Source organism: Pristiophorus japonicus, chromosome 21 (genome assembly GCF_044704955.1).
Source record: "Pristiophorus japonicus isolate sPriJap1 chromosome 21, sPriJap1.hap1, whole genome shotgun sequence".
Taxonomy (NCBI): Eukaryota; Metazoa; Chordata; class Chondrichthyes; family Pristiophoridae; genus Pristiophorus; species Pristiophorus japonicus.
The window spans coordinates 16,682,975-16,703,777 of record NC_091997.1 but is presented as its reverse complement, the minus strand read 5'-3'; the positions used below and the strand labels follow the sequence as shown (position 1 = coordinate 16,703,777).

Sequence of the window (20,803 nt, the reverse complement as noted above, 5' to 3'; positions counted from 1 at the left end):
AAAATCGTATCAATTCAGTATTCTCATTCTACATACCACAGTTAGATAAAATTCTGGACTTGTATTTTAATGAATCTTTTCAGGTATGTTGCTTCTGTTCCATTGATTCATATCTCCACATAGTTAATCATGTAGACACCACTGTGCTCGAGATGAGGTCACCGACCCCTCCAATGCTTTCTATGTCAGCTCAGCACTAATGATTACATGCAAGATGTAGAACTAGACCGAGGCAAGTGATTTTTTTTTTCCAGCATAGGCAGCTGAGAGCTGACAGATACTGGCGATACGCGCAGGTTGGAGGTTCTGTGTGCATCGAGAATAAAACAACTAAGGAGATCATTTGGCCACACTTAACCAACCAATGTTTCAATCCGTACAAGTGTGGTAATAATTTTTTCTGATGGTTTATAAACCATTTCTATTTAAAATGAACACAAAATTAGTAACTGTTTTGTCTGGGATGTCCTGTGAGTAACTGAATACGGGCTAGTTCTACAATATGATCTGGACATAAAACAGTTGAAACAATACAACGGGACAGATAATATGTCTAGTGCCCATAGCACTGATCCATATGGAGTGCCAACTCCTTGTATTATGGGGTGCTTAGCCTTGCTCAGCTCTCCATTCACCTATCACACAAAATGTCCCCCCGCCGCCCCTCACAGCCAGTGCACCTTACATGCACTAAGCTCATTATGGCCACAATTGTGCTGTAAATGAGGAGTCCTCCCCACAATGCAACTGAAACACTTGGGCAGTATTACAGATGCACGGCAGCTATTTGTAAAAGGCACCAGGGAAATCCCACACCATAAAAGGAACTTATTGCCTGCAGAGTGGCCCTCTCCTTCCAACAGGGCCATCCTTCTGTCTGTAGATACTCTTCTTTGGCCTCCACTGGACAATCACCGAAAGGGATTATGGTGTTCAGATCCGCTTGCCATGAAAAAAAAACTGGCAGTGCTTAATAGGTAGCTGGCAGCTCTTTCTTTCTTGCTGGTATCCAACACTCAAGCCCTTGAATCCCATGGCACTCCCAACGTATTGCAGCGCATGTGCCACGACAATATTGAAATGAGCTGACGTTACATTATCATGCCAGCTCAGCTCACTTGGGTGCTAGCCTAAGGTGCAGTAGTCCCGGTGGCACTGCTCCAGAGCCACATTATTGGTTGCTTTGTGCCCTCCCAGGCCAGAAGCAGCCACCTACAATTGCCCTACCATCTTTGTCCAGCATGTCAGAAACATCTGAAAAATATGTTCACTAAGCACTGAGATTATCAGTTGTTTACAGGTCCTCTGTATCTTGCCTCAGTGTCAGTTATCAGAATTCATAGGGTTCACTGGCATCCCCAGAATCCAAATACGGGTGCCCAATAACTTGTGTCGATTCCCAGTCAATGTGATATTGCAATAATCTATTTAAACTCCAAGCCACACATGTAAAGCCTTTCAGTGAGTTTTTAAACCAAGTACCCTCAAATCTATTTTACAAAACAAATATTTCCATCCTAAGGTGATTGTAATAGATTTGTCAATCCACCTAATACTTCAGGGATTTTTTCCTGTCTAAAGTCATCCAAATTTCAATTAATTAATTCAAATAAAATCCTTTCCTAAGTGCTTTGATCCATGTTTTACTTTCAGGCTAACTCTAGCTTGTAAAACTGAATTGAAGGTGAATAATGCCATTGTATCTTCTTCCTGTAGTACATCCCTTGCAAGGCGGGTATAATTTGTGCTTTCTTGAAGCTCTGCTATATAATTCCACAGATTTGTGAAGCCTTAAATAAAATCTGTATTTTACTAGTTGCAGTTCTAAGGAAACTCGCCATGGTGATATTATATTTCCCACAATGTGTGGCAGGGACAGGAAGCAATGGCCCTATGGGACAGAAAACAAATGAACTAGAGAGGTCACCAGAGGCCACAAAACTTGCCATAGGAATTAATGTGCATGTACACTTTACAATCGGTTAGAGCCTCCACTAAAAAGAAACAATTTGATTTTTATTCCTCCTTTCTAATTCCCTGAATCTAAAATTATGGTAAAATTAGAGCCACTACCAAAATATTCTGCAGTTGCCTTTTGCAGGGTTAATATTGCAGGGTGTTCAATAATTCTCTTTAAATCACAACAATGATATTTGGCGGGTCTGACCAAATGTCACAGTCTGGATTTAAAACACTGACTATATTTGCAACACGCAAAACATATCCACACCACCAATATTTTAGCTACTTGTAATGGGTCTTTACTTTTTAAATACAAGCCAGAAATGCTTTTTTTTTAAGGTCACATAACTGGTGTTATTATTAAATTGGTCTGAACAATGTTCATTACCTCCTAGATCTTTGGATTAATTTCAAACTTCAATCAACAAGCTCACTTGCAAGTCCTGAATATCGTGTGCAACTACACACACAGAATAAAAAGATCTTCTGAAAACACATGGGAGTCTTCCCTGGCATTGGTTGTTTATCCCCATTATACAGTATCATGCGCTCTATGACATTCTGTTACAGAAAGACATTGCTCAAAAATGGCAAGTTACCAAGAGCATCCCATTCTCCAGTCCCTTTTCTTCAATCCCAATTCACGTTACACAATTGCAGCATTCCATCCATTCGTTTATGCCATGTTGTTTTTCTGCCTTCACAGCAACATTGCCTGCAAACTCACTTGATCAACTGAGGCCCTCTTCACAACCTGGATTGTGGAAGAATTTTGAGAAAACTGTGCATAAACAGCTGTAATATTTCAAACGCAGGCATGATCAATCCTCCATTCTCCCTTGTCCTTCTGATAGCTGCTTGTAATCATTAGAATGCATTTCTCGACAGTTAAAAGCTATAAAAACTTTGTTTCTTCCATTTTTGTAAAAGATATTTTTCATATACTTCCCCATCTGTGTTGGTTTTTAAGTGAGCAGTGCTACAAATGCACTCAGTATCACTCCTGTAAGTGAGTTAAAAAAACATCAGGAACATTCTATTCTCAGTTGGTAACAATCTAAATTTGTTTTTAATGTAGATTATCCTGACAGAATATACTTCCTCTATATCTGACCCAAGATGGACACGGTTACGAGTAAATGCAGCATGGTTTTCAGCAGTAATCCACCGTCGAGGGAAAGATCTGCCTGCATTGTGAAATATTACTTGTTTTTAATACCAGAGGTTGCTGTTACAGACCTGAACTGTCCAGGTGTGAAGTTGAAGAACTGCACTTCACAAATCCCATAAACAGATCTGGCATACAATGTCCAGTTTAATCCATTGACTCCTTGCAGTTCTTGTTGCTTACGATTTAGTCTCTGAAGAACAGGAGACCAATGTTTAGATGTGCTTACACCTCGTCATTCTGCCCATCTTAACTCTTTTTCTGCAACAGTTCCTGTTCCTTTTTCTTCTGTTTCTCCTTCTGTTTTTCGAGCTTTTCCAAGGCTTTTCTTTCTTTTTCCACCGCTGCGTTCATGTCTTTAATCTTCCTTTTGATGGCGGCCCGGTCCTGTGAGTTGGTGACTCCCAAAGCCTGTGCACAAAAGTAAAATAATCCTCAAAACGGTTTCTGGGATACGATCTTTTAAATTACTGCAGTCCTTGAAGTCCAACAAGGCTGAGAACATAAAGAAAAGCCAGGGATGAAAAGAAGGTTATTCAGTTAATCCCTCCATTATAGCAACTCTTCCATCATAGCATCCCAACTGCATTTTAAAAAGCCCTAATCTTTTTCAGTCTAGTATCCCATGGTATAAACTCCTCAATGGGACCAGCCAGAGATGGACTACAGTGTTTTTTTTTTAAAAGAGGTCCTGTATATTTGTATGTAATAATCCAAACATTTAGGGTGGTGGAGGCAGATTCAATCGTGACTTTCAAAAAGGAATTGGAAGGAAAAAAAATTGCAGGGCTACAGGGAAAGGGCGGTGGGGGGAGTGGGACTAGCTGAAGTGCTCTTGCAAAGAGCTGGCACGGGCTTGACGTGCCGAATGGCATCTTACTGTGCTGTAACCATTCTATGATTCTTATCACTTTTTACATAATCAATAGCTGTTTCGAATGTACTTTTCAGTATTTTACATCTATGTTCACTGACCTTTCTTGGCTTAATTTAAAATAACAGTCTAGGTTTACCTCAGGTATTCTCTTTAATATTTTCTACTTCACAACAATGTCCCTTCTTTCAGTACTGAAGAGTTTGACCTTCTCTAATCTTTCCTCGCAACTCATCCCCTTTAGACTTGGGATCGGCCTTGTTGCTTTCCCCTGCACCCACTCTATTGCTCGTGCGTGATGTTGTGGCATCATTGAATACAGTAGGATTGATTCACTAAGCAGGCAACCCCCTGGGGAGGAGCAAGATTTGCAGGGAACGCTGGTTGGGAAATCCGTTGAAATGAATGAATGGAAAATCGGAGCATGCAGGCCTACTATTTCCCAATAGCAGCGCCCTCTGTGAACACTATTCCTCACTATGAGCACCTGAGCAGGAAATTGGCACTAATATTCCATGGTTGATTTAACCAGTACATTGCATACTCCAGAATACTCTTTCGATACTTATTGGGGCAGTTTTGTTTGAGTATAACTATTTGATTTCAAGGTGGCAGAGCATGGAAAATGGGTTGGGGAGATCTATCATCGAATCCAGCCTTAAATATTTTCCTCCACACAGCCATCTACCACCCCGCGCCCATCCACCCCCCCCCCACCCCCACCCCCCCTCAATCTTTGGCACAACCACAGCTACTTGCTCTTTGGGCACCCAACTGCCACTGAGGGGGGCACAGCTTTGAAAACTGACTATTTCTCCATTTTCCCACCACATTACTGCCAACCCACAGCAAGACCAGTGCATTGATAGCCATCATCATCATAGGCAGTCCCTCGGAATCGAGGAAGACTTGCATCAACTCCTGAAGTGAGTTCTTTGGTCGCTGAACAGTCCAATATGAGAGCCACAGATTCTGTCACAGGTGGGACAGATAGTCATTGAGGGAAACATAGAAAGATAGAAAATAGGTGCGGGAGTAGGCCATTCGGCCCTTCGGGCCTGCACCGCCATTCAATAAGATCATGGCTGATCATTCCCTCAGTATCCCTTTTCTGCTTTTTCTCCATATACCTTGATCTCTTTAGCCGTAAGGGCCATCTCTAACTCCCTCTTGAATATATCCAATGAACTGGCATCAACAACTCTCTGCGGCAGGGAATTCCACAGGTTAACAACTCTCTGAGTGAAGAAGTTTCTCCTCATCTCAGTCCTAAATGGCCTACCCCTTATCCTAAGACTGTGTCCCCTGGTTCTGGACTTCCCCAACATCGAGAACATTTTTCCCGCATCTAACCTGTCTAGTCCCGTCAGAATCTTATACATTTCCATGAGATCCCCTTTCATCCTTCTAAACTCCAGTGAATAAAGGCCCAGTTGATCCAGTCTCTCCTCATATGTCAGTCCAGCCATCCCTGGAATCAGCCTGGTGAACCTTTGCTGCACTCCCTCAATAGCAAGAACATCCTTCCTCAGATTAGGAGACTGAACACAATATTCCAGGTGAGGGCTCACCAAGGCCCTGTACAACTGCAGTAAGACCTCCCTGCTCCTATACTCAAATCCCCTAGCTAAGAAGGCCAACATACCATTTGCCTTCTTCACCACCTGCTGTACCTGTATGCCAACTTTCAATGACTGATGAACCATGACACCCAGGTCTCGTTGCACCTCCCCTTTTCCTAATCTGCCACCATTCAGATAATATTCTGCCTTCGTGTTTTTGCCCCAAAATGGATAACCTCACATTTATCCACATTATACTGCATCTGCCATGCATTTGCCCACTCACCTAACCTGTCCAAGTCACCCTGCAGCCTCTTAGCATCCTCCTCACAGCTCACACCGCCACCCAGTTTAGTGTCATCTGCAAACTTGGAGATATTACACTCAATTCCTTCATCTAAATCATTGATGTATATTGTAAAGAGCTGGGGTCCCAGAACTGAGCCCTGCGGCATTCCACTAGTCACTTCCTGCCATGTTGAAAAGGACCCGTTTATCCTGACTCTCTGCTTTCTGTCTGCCAACCAGTTCTCTATCCATGTCAGTACATTACCCCCAATACCATGTGCTTTGATTTTGCACACCAATCTCTTGTGCGGGACCTTGTCAAAAGCCTTTTGAAAGTCCAAATACACCACATCCACTGGTTCTCCCTTGTCCACTCTGCTAGTTACATCCTCAAAAAATTCCAGAAGATTTGTCAAGCATGATTTCCCTTTCATAAATCTATGCTGACTTGGACTGATCCTGTCACTGTTTTCCAAATGCGCTGCTATTTCATCCTTAAATGATTGATTCCAACATTTTCCCCACTACTGATGTCAGGCTAACCGGTCTATAATTACCCATTTTCTCTCTCCCTCCTTTTTTAAAAAGTGGTGTTACATTAGCTACCCTCCAGTTCATAGGAACTGATCCAGAGTCGATAGACTGTTGGAAAATGATCACCAATGCATCCACTATTTCTAGGGCCACTTCCTTAAGTACTCTGGGATGCAGACTATCAGGCCCCGGGGATTTATCGGCCTTCAATCCCATCAATTTCCCTAACACAATTTCCCACCTAATAAGGATATCCTTCAGTTCCTCCTTCTCACTAGACCCACTGTCCCCTAGTACATCTGGAAGGTTATGTGTGTCTTCCTTCGTGAAGACAGAACCGAAGTATTTGTTCAATTGGTCTGCCATTTCTTTGTTCCCCAGTATAAATTCAGTATAGGCGCAGGGAGGTCTTACTGCAGTTGTACAGTTCATTGCAAGCATCATCTCGTACTCTATTTTCCCCCTCTTAATTAAACCCTTTGTCCTCCTCTGCTGAATTCTAAATTTCTCCCAGTCCTCAGGTTTGTTGCTTTTTCTAGCCAATTTATATGCCTCTTCCTTGGTTTTAACACTATCCTTAATTTCCCTTGTTAGCCACGGTTGAGCCACCTTCCCCGTTTTATTCTTACTCCAGACAGGGATGTACAATTGCTGAAGTTCATCCATGTGATCTTTAAATGTTTGCCATTGCTTATCCACCGTCAACCCTTTAAGTATCCTTTGCCAGTCTTTTCTAGCCAATTCATGCCTCATACCGTCGAAGTTACCTTTCCTTAAGTTCAGGACCCTAGTTTCCGAATTAATTGTGTCACTCTCCATCTTAATAAAGAATTCTATCATATTATGGTCACTCTTCCCCAAGGGGCCTCGCAAGATTGCTAATTAGTTCCTTCTCATTACACATCACCCAGTCTAGGATGGCCAGCTCTCTAGTTGGTTCCTCGACATATTGGTCTAGAAAACCATCCCTAATACACTCCAAGAAATCCTCCTCCACCGCATTGCTACCAGTTTGGTTAGCCCAATCAATATGTAGTGGGAAGGGATGGGTGTGGCTGGTTTGCCACACGCTCTTTCCGCTGCCTGTGCTTGATTTCTGCATGCTCTCGGCATTGAGACTCGAGGTGCTCAGCGCCCTCTCGGATGCACTTCCTCCACTTAGGGCGGTCTTGGGCCAGGGACTCCCAGGTGTCAGTGGGGATGTCACACTTTATCAGGGAGACTTTGAGGGTGTCCTTGTAGCGTTTCCACTGCCCACCTTTGGCTCGTTTGCCGTGAAGGAGCTCTGAGTAGAGCACTTGCTTTGGGAGTCTCGTGTCTGGCATGCAAACTATGTGGCCTGCCCAGCGGAGCTGATCGAGTGTCGTCAGTGCTTCAATGCTGGGGATGTTTGCCTGAATGAGGACGCTGATGTTGGTGCATCTGTCCTCCCAGGGGATTTGTAGGATCTTGCGGAGACATCGTTGGTGATACTTCTCCAGCAACTTGAGGTGCCTACTGTACAAGGTCCATGTCTCTGAGCCATACAGGAGGGCAGGTATTACTACAGCCCTTTAGACCATGAGTGGTACACGGACTATTGTGGCAGGATGAGCAACATTTCCAGGGAAGGAGAGGCAAGATATAGCTTCGGGCACCACACCCTCTCATGTCCTGCTGGAAGGACTCCCAAAGGACCCATCTATATGCTGAATTTGGGCTATCTTTAGGGGGCTTTTGTCTTCACTAACAGAATCTCTGCCTCGTTATGGTGCTGCAGTGAGTGGCCCACTGCTGTACCTCAAGATGTTCCTCAGTTTTAATGGTGGGTTCCCTCTGCAGAAGCCCATCCTGCACGTGTCATTGATGCCGACCCAGGGAAATGGGTCGAGGTCACAGTGGGATCGGACCGGCTTGAGCTGCAAACCATTTCTGCAATCCCGTGACTAAATGCGCAGTGGGGATGGTCAATGTTTCTAGGTCAGATCGGAAGTGCTTTATGAGTTTCATTTGTCATTCTTCTTTGCCACTCATTTTGCTCGAATGCTGACAATTCCAATGCTTCTTTAGGCATTATACGACGGGCATAATGACAAGTTTTGGGATTTCCAACAGAGTTGCCCTCCTCCCCTCCACCACCGACTGTCCACCGAGGCCAAGGAATTTTGCCGACACCACCTTGATTGAAAAATAAAAATAACCGTAGTTGGCTTTGGATCAAGTTGGATTACTGTATCTCAGTGTTGAAGTAGCTTTATAATGGGTGAGGTTTGTTCTCAGCATTTATGACATTGTCTAACCGCTTAATTTTGTTACAACTTCAAAGCACCCTTGAAGCCAACTATTCTACTTGAATCGATTGAAAAACTGCCTATATATAGGACTGAGCCCAGAGATAATGTAATTTTCACCGGGTAAAGGAAGACAGAGATTTTATTAGTGCCCATTGACTTGTGAAGGCATCCACTGGGGTTGCTGTAATTATGAGCAGAAAAAAAACAAATGCTCTCATTGCATATACCTAAAATGCAGTGAGTACATAGGCTGTCCTAGACATTTTCCTGCTATGCTGAACATATTAGGTGTCACGTCTAATAACCCAAGTGTATAAAACCAAATATTGTCACAAGAAGGTCAAGTCTCTTCAATTTCATTTTTCTGCATATGGAATTATCACCCTCTTCGCACATACATTACAACAGTGACTCTGCTCCAAAAGTACTTAATTGGCTGTAAAGCGCTTTGGGACGTCCATTGCTCGTGAAAGGCACTATATAAATGCAAGTCTTCGTCTTCTAGTGTCATGTGACTCTTCAAAGCAAAAGTCAACTCCAATTTTGTGCACTGACATTTCAAATCATCCTCATTATCAAAAACCCACCTTCATCTTTACTCCCCCCAGCTTACCTTCAGTTTACTTCCATCCAAGTGCAACAGTTGTTCACCATCAACATTACCAGTGGTGAATTCTGATACGTAGTGGTCCATGTTCAACCCAATTAGCCAATGAGAGACTTGCTGTGTCGTCCAAGTTGAAACAAGGCAATATGGCTGTCCTTCATCCAGAAACTGGTGTGTAAAATAGATGGGACACAATTACTATATGTTGTAACGTGGTAAATGTACTTGATAAATAAGCTTTAAAACTATATTACTCAGGTGTCGAATACCACATACAAGTGGACTCCACAAGCGTATTTCAACAAGTATCTCATTGGTTCCTACGAAGAGTTCTGGTTATATGACCAATGTATGTTTTAAGTAGAATCAATTCTGAAATACTGTAGCGTTTTTTTAAACCAGTTTCATGGGAATATGTGATGTCACATTACGGAGCATGATAGTATTTGCAAACGATGGACTGCAAAATAAATATTTGTAATATAAATATTGGTCTGAAGTTATCCTGAATGATGGTAAGGCACTTAAAAGCTTTTTCTCAAATATTGACTATTGAACAGATTGGTATTCTGCCTCTATTGATGCATTCAGCAGGATACTGATTAGGATCTATAGCTACTCAGTACAGCGCAAGTGGAAATCATTGGGTCCTCCCCTCACTTAGACTGATTAGAAATTGTTGGATTATTTATTCACTGAGGCAATGGATTCTCTCTTCACTAAGACTGATTTTTCTTGTGGTACAGAATACAATAGGAGCAGTATAGATCATCCTCATCTTTAAAATCTTTGATTGGCAATCAAGTTGAAGAATGGCACTGCAGTTTATAACACCATTTCCTTCTATTTAGTATCTAATCAAATATTCCTCATCAATATTGGGTGAAAAGATGTGATAACAAACCCAATTTCCTAAATAAATGAGCACAAAATGTTCTCAACGCAGCAAACAGGAATGGCTGTGAGTTATGCAGTAATTAGATGGTGGAGAAGATTGAGTAAAAGATCACTTCACCCCATTACATCTTTGGCCTTTGACCTGTTTTATACAGACTGCTAAATGATGGCATTGGGCAAACACCACTGGAATACTTATAGTGCCGGCCTATTTTATAAAAGCCTCACCGAATAAAAGATCCTCTTGGAATGAGTGACCATAACATGGTTGAATTTCAAATTCAGTTGGAGGGTGAGAAAGTTGGATTCAAACCAGTGTCCTCAGCTTAAATAAAGGAGACCACAAAGTTATGAAGGCAGAGTTGGCCAAAATGGACTGGGAAAATAGATAAAAATATGGGACGGTTGATCAGTGGTGGCAGACATTTAAGGATATATTTCATAACTCGCAACAAGAATATACCCCAATGAGAAGGAAAGCCTGTAAGAGAAGGGATAACTATCTAAGGAAATAAGGGATGGTATCAAATTGAAAACAAGGGCATACAATGTGGCCAAGACTAGTGGGAGGCCAGAGAATTGGGAAAATTTTAAAAGCCAGCAAAGAACGACTAAAAAAATGATAAAGACAGCGAAGATCGATTATGAAAGTAAACTAGCACGGAATATAAAAACAGATAGTAAGAGTTTTTACAGGTACATAAAAAGGAAAAGAGTCACCAAAGTAAATGTTGGTCCCCTGGAGGATGAGACTGGAGAATTAATAATGGAGAACAGGGAAATTGCAGAGATGTTGAACAAATATTTTGTATCGGTCTTCATGGTAGAAGACACTAAAAACATCCCAATAGTGGATAATCAAGGGACTATAGGGAAGGAGGAACTTAATACAATCACTATCATTAAAGAAGTAGTACTCAGTAAAATAATGGGACTAAAGGCGGACAAGTCCCCGGGACCTGATGGCTTACATCCTAGGGTCTTCAGAGAAGTGGCTGCAGAGATAGTGGATGCATTGGTTGTAATCTACCAAAATTCCCTGGATTCTGGGGCAGACCCAGCGGACTGGAAAACCACAAATGTAACACCCGTATTTAATAAAAGGAGGCAGACAAAAAGCAGGAAACTATAAACCAGTTAGCCTAACATCTGTCATTGGGTAAATGCTGGAGTCCATTATTAAGGAAGCAGTAGTGAGACATTTGGAAAAGCATAATTCAATCAAGCAGAGTCAGCATGGTTTTATGAAAGGGAAATCATGTTTGACAAATTTGCTGGAGTTCTTTGAGGATGTGACGAGCAGGGTGGATAAGAGGGAACCAGTGGATGTGGTATATTTGGATTTCCAGAAGGCGTTCGATAAGGTGCCACATAAAAGGTTACCGCACAAGATAAAAATTCATGGGGTTGGTGGTAACATATTAGCATGGATGGAGGATTGGCTGACTAACAGAAAACAGAGAGTCGGGATAAATGGGTCACTTTCTGATTGGCAAACAGTAACTAGTGGGGCGCCGCAGGGATCGGTGCTGGGCCCTCAACTATTTACAATCTATATTAATGACTTGGATGAAGGGACCGAGTATAATGTAGCCAAGTTTGCTGATGATACAAAGATGGGTGGGAAAGCAAATTGTGAGGAGGACACAAAAAATCTGCAAAGGGATATAGACAGGCTAAGTGAGTGGGTAAAAATTTGGCAGATGGAGTATAATGTGGGAAAATGTGAGGTTATCCACTTTGGCCGAAAAATTTGAAAAGCAAATTATAATTTAAATGGAGAAAAATTGCAAAGTGCTGCAGTACAGAGGGACCTGGGGGTCCTTGTCCATGAAATACAAAAAGTGAGTATGCAGGTACAGCAAGTAATCAGGAAGGCAAATGTAATGTTGGCCTTTATTGCAAGGGGGATAGAGTTATAAAAGCAGAGAAGTCCTGCTACAACTGTACAGGGTATTCGTGAGGCCACTCCTGGAGTACTGCGTACAGTTTTGGTCTCCGTATTTATGGAAGGATATACTTGCATTGGAGACTGTTCAGAGAAGATTCACTAGGTTGATTCCGGAGATGAGGGGGTTGACGTGCGAAGATAGGTTGAGTAGGTTGGGCCTATACTCATTGGAGTTCAGAAGAATAAGAGGTGATCTTATTGAAACATATAAGATAATGAGGAAGCTCGACAAGGTGAATGCAGAGAGGATATTTCCTCTCTTAGGGGAAACTAAAACTAGGGGACATAATCTTAAAATAAGGGGCCGCCCATTTAAAACTGAGATGAAGAGGAATTTCTTCTCTCAGAGGGTTGTAAATCAATGGAATTCTCTGCCCCAGAGAGCTGTATTTATGTAGGTTTTGCTGTAAGATACAAAGCAGTTTAAACTTTTTGTAGATGTTTCTCTTTTTATTTATCTTATATATGAATATATTTAAGGCGGCGATAGACAGTTTTGTGCGCGATAAGGGAAAAAAGGGTTATGGGGAGCGGGCTGGGAAGTGGAGCTGAGTCCATGATCAGATCAGCCATGATCTTATTGAATGGCGGAACAGGCTCGAGGGACAGGATGGCCTGTTCCTATTTCTTATGTTCTTATTTTTTTTAAATGTGCAGTTTCTCTAAACTATAAACAAACTGCTGATTAAAAAATGTCAAATTTGGATCAATAATACGTTCAATCCTCTGCTGTGAGCATTATAACCTTTGTCAAGGACACAAGATAATCACTTCATCTCTGAGCTGAATTCAAATGTGTAGGGCCTAATGATCAGTCTCACAAGTGTTTGGAATATCATTCATCCCATTCAGAATGAAAAGCAACACAAGTTCATAGCATCCAATACTGATGCAAAGCCATCCTGTTTGGGTATGTAAATGTTGCTAGATTTGAGCTTAACATTCCAAGTAGTCTGCATCACACAATTATTAGACACATTTATTTATTTGCAGAAATTCCTGCTTGGTTCGGAGAGTACTGCCACAGAGGAATAAGATCTGTTTGAAGTGCTCACAAATCATGTGTCAAATTCTGATCCGCTGTGGTGTTTTAAATCACTACAAACTCTGAACAGTTGCTCTAAATACTTTTCCAGCAATAGTTGTTCTAAACTGTCCAGTTTTGCTTTTGATTTCTACAGCCTTGTCCGTCACATGATTTAAAACAATGTTTTATTTTTAAACCCCCTTTCTCTCAAAAATAACTATATAGAGATATTCCAGAAGACTGATCATTTGGAAAAGTACCTTGCAAACCAAGTACAGGTTTGACCTCCAAAATCCAGAGTTCCGGAATCCAGAATGTTTCGGAATCCGGCCACCGGGTCGATCTGTGGCGGGGTCGTCCAGAAACCGGAAAATATTCCGATATCCGGACTCCCTCCGACTCAGCGAACCGACTTCGCCCGCCCCAACTTCGCGCGGCCCAACCTAGCCCCGGCCCCCCACCCTCCCCTTTACCTCGGCTGCCCGACCCCACCTACCTCGGGCCAGACAAGGAACTCCTCCACAGAGGTGGGGCCCCACCCAATCAGGTCCTCATCGGCGGGGCCCCGCCCGAACATTTCCTCGGTGATGGGGCCTGCCCGATCAGGTCCTCAGCGACGGGCTGGCCTGATCAGGTCCTCCTCGGTGGGGCCCACCCAATCAGGTCCTCCTTGACGGGGCCCACCCAATCAGGTCCTCCTCGGCGGGGCCCACCCAATCAGGTCTTCGTCGGCGGGGCCCACCCAATCAGGTCCTCCTCGGCGGGTCCCGCCCGATCAGGTCCTCCTCGGCAGGTCCCGCCCGATCAGGTCCTCGACGGCGGGGCCCACCCAATCAGCTCCCCCTCGGCGGGGCCCCGCCCGAACAATTCCTCCGTGGCTTGGCCCCGCCTGACGCCCTGAACAGCTCCTCGGCGAGAATCCGCCCTTTCTGCCGTTCTGAAATCCTGAAATACCCGAACCTGGGCTCGGGTGTTTCCGGATTCGTGATGTCAGAAAGACTTTCCGAAGTCCGGAAAAACACAAAAACCGGCTTAGCTTCGGTCCCAGAGTTGCTGGACTCGGGAGGCCGAACTGTATATGCAATACAATGCCACAACTTAGTGATGTCTGATGTAAACGTTCTGGGGGCAAAATTGTCCCTTTTTTAGAGGCCTGTTAGCACCTCCGGGGAGGGCGAGAGGCGGAGACATTTTGCCTTGGAGGGGGAGGTGGGGGGTGGGGGGTGGGGGATACCGGCTCCTGGGAAATTTCCCGGGAGATTACGGAGGCGTTGCCATGGCGGGTTGCACTCCGGGCCGCCACACAGATGGCAATAATGTCATTGCCATGCACGGCAAACTCTCACCGTCCCGCGGGGGAAATTGTCCCCCCTAGTCATGAAGCTGTACAACCTCCATTCTCGGGGCGGTACTTAAAGGGGCGGGCGCTAGCGCCCCGCACCGCCATCTTTACTGTTTTGCAGACTCTCGGGTCGGCTCCAGGATGGCGGCCCTAGCGTGGTCCGGACCATTATCGTGCAGCCCGGCACTCCGTTTTGGGTGCCGGGCTGCAGATCCGGTCCCACACTGCCCTGGTGGCCTAGTGGAGGACATCAGAGGCCTTGCAGAGTGCGCAGCGGCCTTCCCCTTTAAGCAAAGGGATGGGGCATTGAAGCACATTAGTGCTACACAGAGCATCCACGTAGCGCTGCAGTCCTCGCCTCAGTAGCGCCCGGGACCCACTCCTAAAGGAAGTGGAGCGAGCGAGATTCCACTCCACTTCCTTTGAGGGACGGTCAGCCCAATTCAGCAGCAGGGCCGGGACTTCTGCACCAGGCCCAGGAAATTCCGGCCCTAGTTGGTTACCGCCCCCAATCGGGGTGCAGGGCAATTTTGCCCCCTCTATGATCACATCTACACCTCAACACTAGTCCTGATTTATTAAAATGTTCTCTCTTGGCTCATATTTAAAAAGAAAATCTCTGCTCCTTTAAATTTCTTCATGCTGGTCAGCATTCTCCTGTTGAGATGCCAAGAAAGCAGCTTGTTTGTAAGCTACTGAAAATGGTGCTGTGGAATCAGCCACCAGGAGATGCACAAGAGCTGGCTGGGGTGATTCACCTCCTGAATGTTGAGCCCGGCTTCTGTGGTCAAATATTTAGTTGCTAATATGTATCGTACCTGGATTGGAAACCGGACATTTTAAGAATTGAAGGTGCGACAATGAGCGGGAGCAGTGATGCCCTGTTGCAATTTCAGTCACATTAAAGCGAAGAAAATGATGCGGTAATTTGATGCAACACATATTTCTCCCTAGCAACCAGTGTGGCAGACTTATTGGAAGATTTCTCTTAGCTGATGGTTCTTGTTTGCGATATCATATTTAGCCTGCTCAAAGCTTATAGGTACCAATAACTTTGCTCGACATGACAACAATACCCCTCGCAGGAACTCTCTCTATGTCTGGGAGGCACAACAGCTGATTAGAAAGGCTTCACTTTTATCAAACAGGTGCCACAACCCTTCATGTTGTATATAATGATGCCTTATTACACAAATTCCAAGAGTGTTTGGCAAACAAAGAGTTTTTCAAAATATACTTTGAAACAAATGTGTGCCTCCTTATTTCCTGATGGGTCAGTGAAGAAATGCATCGACAACTAGTGTCCCCAGACTAGGGAACAGAATAATCAGCCAGGACAACCATTCCTGAATGATAATCCAGTGACACCCCTCCCTCTCCTGCGCGATTTATGGATGGCAGGTGAAGATGGGATTCGACTCATTAATGCCCCCTCTCCCACGGTTGATGATTCTGTTGATAGTCTGGAGGGTAGCTAATGTAACACCACTTTTTAAGAAAGGAGAGAGAGAGAAAACGGGTAATTATAGACCTGACATCAGTAGTGGGGAAAATGTTGGAATCAATTATTAAAGATGTAATAGCGGCGCATCTGGAAAGCAGTGACAGAATCGGTCCAAGTCAGCATGGATTTATGAAAGGGAAATCATGCTTGACAAATCTTCTAGAATTTTTTTGAGGATGTAACTGGTAATGTGGGGATAAGAGAGAACCAGTGGATGTGGTGCATTTGGACTTTCAAAAGGTTTTTGACAAGGTCCCACACAAGAAATTGGTGTGCAAAATTAAAGCGTATGGTATTGGGGGTAATGTACTGACGTGGATAGAGAACTGGTTGGCAAACAGGAAGCAGAGAGTCGGGATAAACGGGTCCTTTTCAGAATGGCAGGCAGTGACTAGTGGGGTGCCGCAGGGCTCAGTGCTGGGACCCCAGCTATTTACCATATACATTAATGATTTAGATGAAGGAATTGAGTGTAATATCTCCAAGTTTGCAGATGACACTAAGCTGGGTGGCGGTGTGAGCTGTGAGGAGGACGCTAAGAGGCTGCAGGGTGACTTGGACAGGTTAGGTGAGTGAGCAAACGCTTGGCAGATGCAGTATAATGTGGATAAATGTGAAGTTATCCACTTTGGTGGCAAAAACATGAAGGCAGAATATTATCTGAATGGCAGCAGATTAGGAAAAGGGGAGGTGCAACGAGACCTGGGTGTCATGGTACATCAGTCATTGAAAGTTGGCATGCAGCTACAGCAGGCATTGAAGAAGGCAAATGGTATGTTGGCGTTCATAGCTAGGGGATTTGAGTATAGGAGCAGGGAGGTCTTACTGCAGTTGTACAGGGCCATGGTGAGGCCTCACCTGGAATATTGTGTTCAGTTTTGGTCTCCTAATCTGAGGAAGGACGTTCTTGCTATTGAGGGAGTGCAGCGAAGGTTCACCAGACTGATTCCCGGGATGACAGGACTGACATATGAGGACTGGATCGACTGGGCCTGCATTCACTGGAGTTTAGAAGGATGAGAGGGGATCTCATAGAAACATACAAAATTCTGACGGGACTGGACAGGTTAAATGCAGGAAGAATGTTCCCGATGTTGGGGAAGTCCAGAACCAGGGGACATAGTCTAAGGATAAAGGGTAAGCTATTTAGGACTGAGATGAGGAGAAACTTCTTCACTCAGAGAGTTGTTAACCTGTGGAATTCCCTGCCGCAGAGAGGTGTTGATGCCAGTTTATTGGATATATTCAAGAGAGAATTAGATATGGCCCTTACGGCTAAAGGGATCAAGGGGTATGGAGAGAAAGCAAGAAAGGGGTACTGAGGTGAACGATCGGCCATGATCTTATTGAATGTGGTGCAGGCTCAAGGGCCGAATGGCCTACTCCTGCACCTATTTTCTATGTTTCTATGTCATCGCTGGGCTAACACATGAAGCCTGGCCACTTGGCCATTGCCTGTTCAACTATAGCCAAGCATAAACATTGCCTTCAGGAGAGGAGTGAGAAATTGGGTGGAGGGGAACAGACTTTATTGTTTTAACATCTCCTGAAAGATCACCAATGTCGTTACTATCATCGCCATAACTGTGCGGAGTAAAAATATGCTCTGGCTCGATTGGACATTGGATTCTTCAAACTTTCACTTTCCAGTGTACCGAACTATAGCAAATAGCTGTGTTACAGTTGAAGGGGGATTCATAAAAAGAAACACAAAATCTGAATGATAATTTAGGAGCAATTTTACAACTGGCAGTTCTCAATTCTGTCAAATTTGTAATAATAACACTGGCCTGACATTCTGTGAACTACAGACTGATAGAAAACATGACAACAGACCACAAGGGCCCATGGTCATTCTCCCGTGCTCACTCACTCACACTCATTCTCCCGTGCTCACTCACTCACTCACACTAACTCTTCCGTGCTCACTCACTCCGCTCACTCACTCACACTCATTCTCTGTGCTCACTCACTCACTCACACTAACTCTTCCGTGCTCACTCACTCACTTCGCTCACTCACTCACACTCACTCTCTGTGCTCACTCTCACTCACAATCATTTCCCGTGCTCACTCATTCACACTCATTCTCTGTGCTCACTCACTCATTCACACTCACTCTCCGTGCTCACACACTCACACTCATTCTCCCGTGCTCACGCTCATTCTCTGTGCTCACTCACTCACACTCACGCTCCATGCTCACTCACTCACACTCATTCTCTGTGCTCACACACTCACTCACACTCATTCTCCCATACTCACACACTCGCTCACACTCATTCTCTGTGCTCACTCACTCACTCACACTCATTCTCTGTGCTCACTCACTCACTCACACTCATTCTCTGTGCTCACTCACTCACTCTCTGTGTTCACACACTCAAACGCATTCTCCCGCGCTCACTCACTCACACTATCTCTCCCGTGCTCACTCACTCACACTCACTCTTTGCTCACTCACACTCTGTGCTCACTCTCACTCACACTCATTCCCCGTCCTCACTCACTCACTCACACTCATTCTCTGTGCTCACTCACTCACACTTACTCGCCATGCTCACACACTCACACTCATTCTCCCGTGCTCATACACTCGCTCACACTCATTCTCCCGTGCTCACACACTTGCTCACACTCATTCTCCCGTGCTCACTCACTCACACTCATTCTCTGTGCTCACACACTCACACTCCCATACTCACACACTCACTCACACTCATTCTCCAGTGCTCACACACTCGCTCACACTCATTCTCTGTGCTCACTCACTCACGCTCCATGCTCACACACTCACACTCATTCTCTGTGCTCACACACTCACACTCATTCTCCCATACTCACACACTCACTCACACTCATTCTCCAGTGCTCACACACTCGCTCACACTCATTCTCTGTGCTCACTCACTCACTCATTCTCTGTGTTCACACACTCAAATGCATTCTCCCGCGCTCACTCACTCACTCACACTAACTCTCTGTGCTCACTGTCACTCACACTCATTTCCTGTGCTCACTCACTCACTTACACTCATTCTCTGTGCTCACTCACTCACACTCATTCTCTGTGCTCGCTCACACTCACTCTCTGTGCTCACACACTCACACTCATTCTCCCGTGCTCACACACTCGCTCACACTCATTCTCTGTGCTCACACATTCACAGTCATTCTCCCGTGCTCAGTCACTCACTCACTCACTCTCACTCTCCTGTGCTCACTCACTTAGTCACACTCATTCTGAGTAACGTTCGCTATTCTTAACCCGAGTAACGGTTGAGGTGCTTCTCTGGGCTAGGTAAGGGAAAAGTCAGCCAGGGTAACTGCCTCTGATTGCTGTCCAGTGACCCCTGTCGAAACACACATGTCTTTGAATCTTAGCTGAGGTCAGAATTAAGCTCGACTGCAATGATTCTCAGCTGTTGAATAGCTGCCAATGCTCAAGGCTAGATTTCCCAATTGTTTTTTTGTTAAATAACATCAATCAGGAAAGCAAGGCTCGAGTGTCTGGGCTCAATGACTCCTGCAGTGCGGAGTTGGAGGGTGACCATGGGACCATAACCCAAAAGGAGGAGGTTCAAGAAGGCCAACAATTGAGATAACAAGTCAAAATCATGAGCAGAAAAGTGAAGTGCAACACCAGCGATCATCAATGTTAAAAACTTACTTCATCAGAGGACAGAGACAAAGTGTGGGTGGGCGCAGCTCGTGATTCAGCAGGTGAGCTACTTAACATTCTGGGACTTCCACTTCGTGGGCTGGAGTCTTCGCTCAGTGTGGAATCCTGGGTATAGAGAGACGGATTCGAATTATACTTCATTCATGGGTATGGCTGCAGCAGAGTTCCAAATCTCATTTTATTATTGAAAGCAAATCAATACACGGGGTTAGAAATTTCTCTTGGGCGGTATTGTATCGGTCGCCTGTTACACACCCCGCCCAATATTCCGTTCCATTGCAGTTAATGGAATTGAGCATCAGGCGATGCGTGTACTGGCCGGACAACCCGACAGCGCCCATTTTGTGTTATTGCCCGAGATTAATTTCTACTCGCAGCGCTTTACAATTACTGAAACAGACGGACTAGCACAATAGAGCACGCTTCAATCGTCATCCCACAGCATCGATCAATTGGTCGCATTTAAACAAGAAACTCCTTGGTGTCACGTTGCTCTCTATGATCACTGTTCAATTAAAGAATAACTGTGCATTTTAAAACGATCACTTTTCCATTTAAAAATTCTACCTTTGTCTTTACTTTCTCCTCCAGTATTGCCCCTGCCCTCTCCTCTCTCGAAAGCATTGACTCCTGGCTGAAGTAGTACTCCACAGATGCCAGTCATCTTTTGGTACCTCGCCCAGTGACCCATTATTTGTTTGGGAGACTTTGAAAGGGAATGGCCGCAGGCTATTCGACTGTGGGAGATGCCACGTCTCTGCCTGATTCTCTCCTCAGCTGATGTTTTGGTTAGAAATCTGGATGGAGATCAAAACAGGGGACCCTGTCCACCCCTGGAGGACTGAGGCCAGTTGCAGTGCCTCCCCACCAGCTGAAGTCAGGTGACATGGCCATTCTGCTCTATAATGCTCCACTGCTCACTGCCTCGATGAGCTGAGCCATCAGAGATCTCACCAAGTTGTTCTCTATATTAATATATTAACGAAACCAGAACCCAGATGATGAAAAAGTTCCACAAATGACAGATACATTCAGAATTTGCAGCAGCATACAATAAGTTGAATAGCTGATATGCTACACATTTTCAAACTGTACATGAAATAGGAACAGAAAAGATGGGTGAAGAAATCAA

The 20,803-nt window shown here is 44.6% G+C and overlaps 1 protein-coding gene across 1 annotated transcript in view; it reads right to left on the bottom strand.

Moving 5' to 3' along the window:
- Positions 1-3,306: 3,306 nt before the first annotated feature.
- Positions 3,307-20,803, bottom strand: part of samd14 (sterile alpha motif domain containing 14) — a 236,483-nt gene continuing 218,986 nt past the window's right edge. Inside the window, exons 8-10 of the mRNA XM_070864441.1 lie at positions 19,660-19,776; positions 9,275-9,436; positions 3,307-3,541 (exon numbers count right to left, since the gene is read on the bottom strand). Coding sequence (XP_070720542.1) covers positions 3,380-3,541; positions 9,275-9,436; positions 19,660-19,776 — 441 coding nt within the window. The 3' untranslated portion in view covers positions 3,307-3,379. The remainder of the gene's footprint in view (positions 3,542-9,274; positions 9,437-19,659; positions 19,777-20,803) is intronic.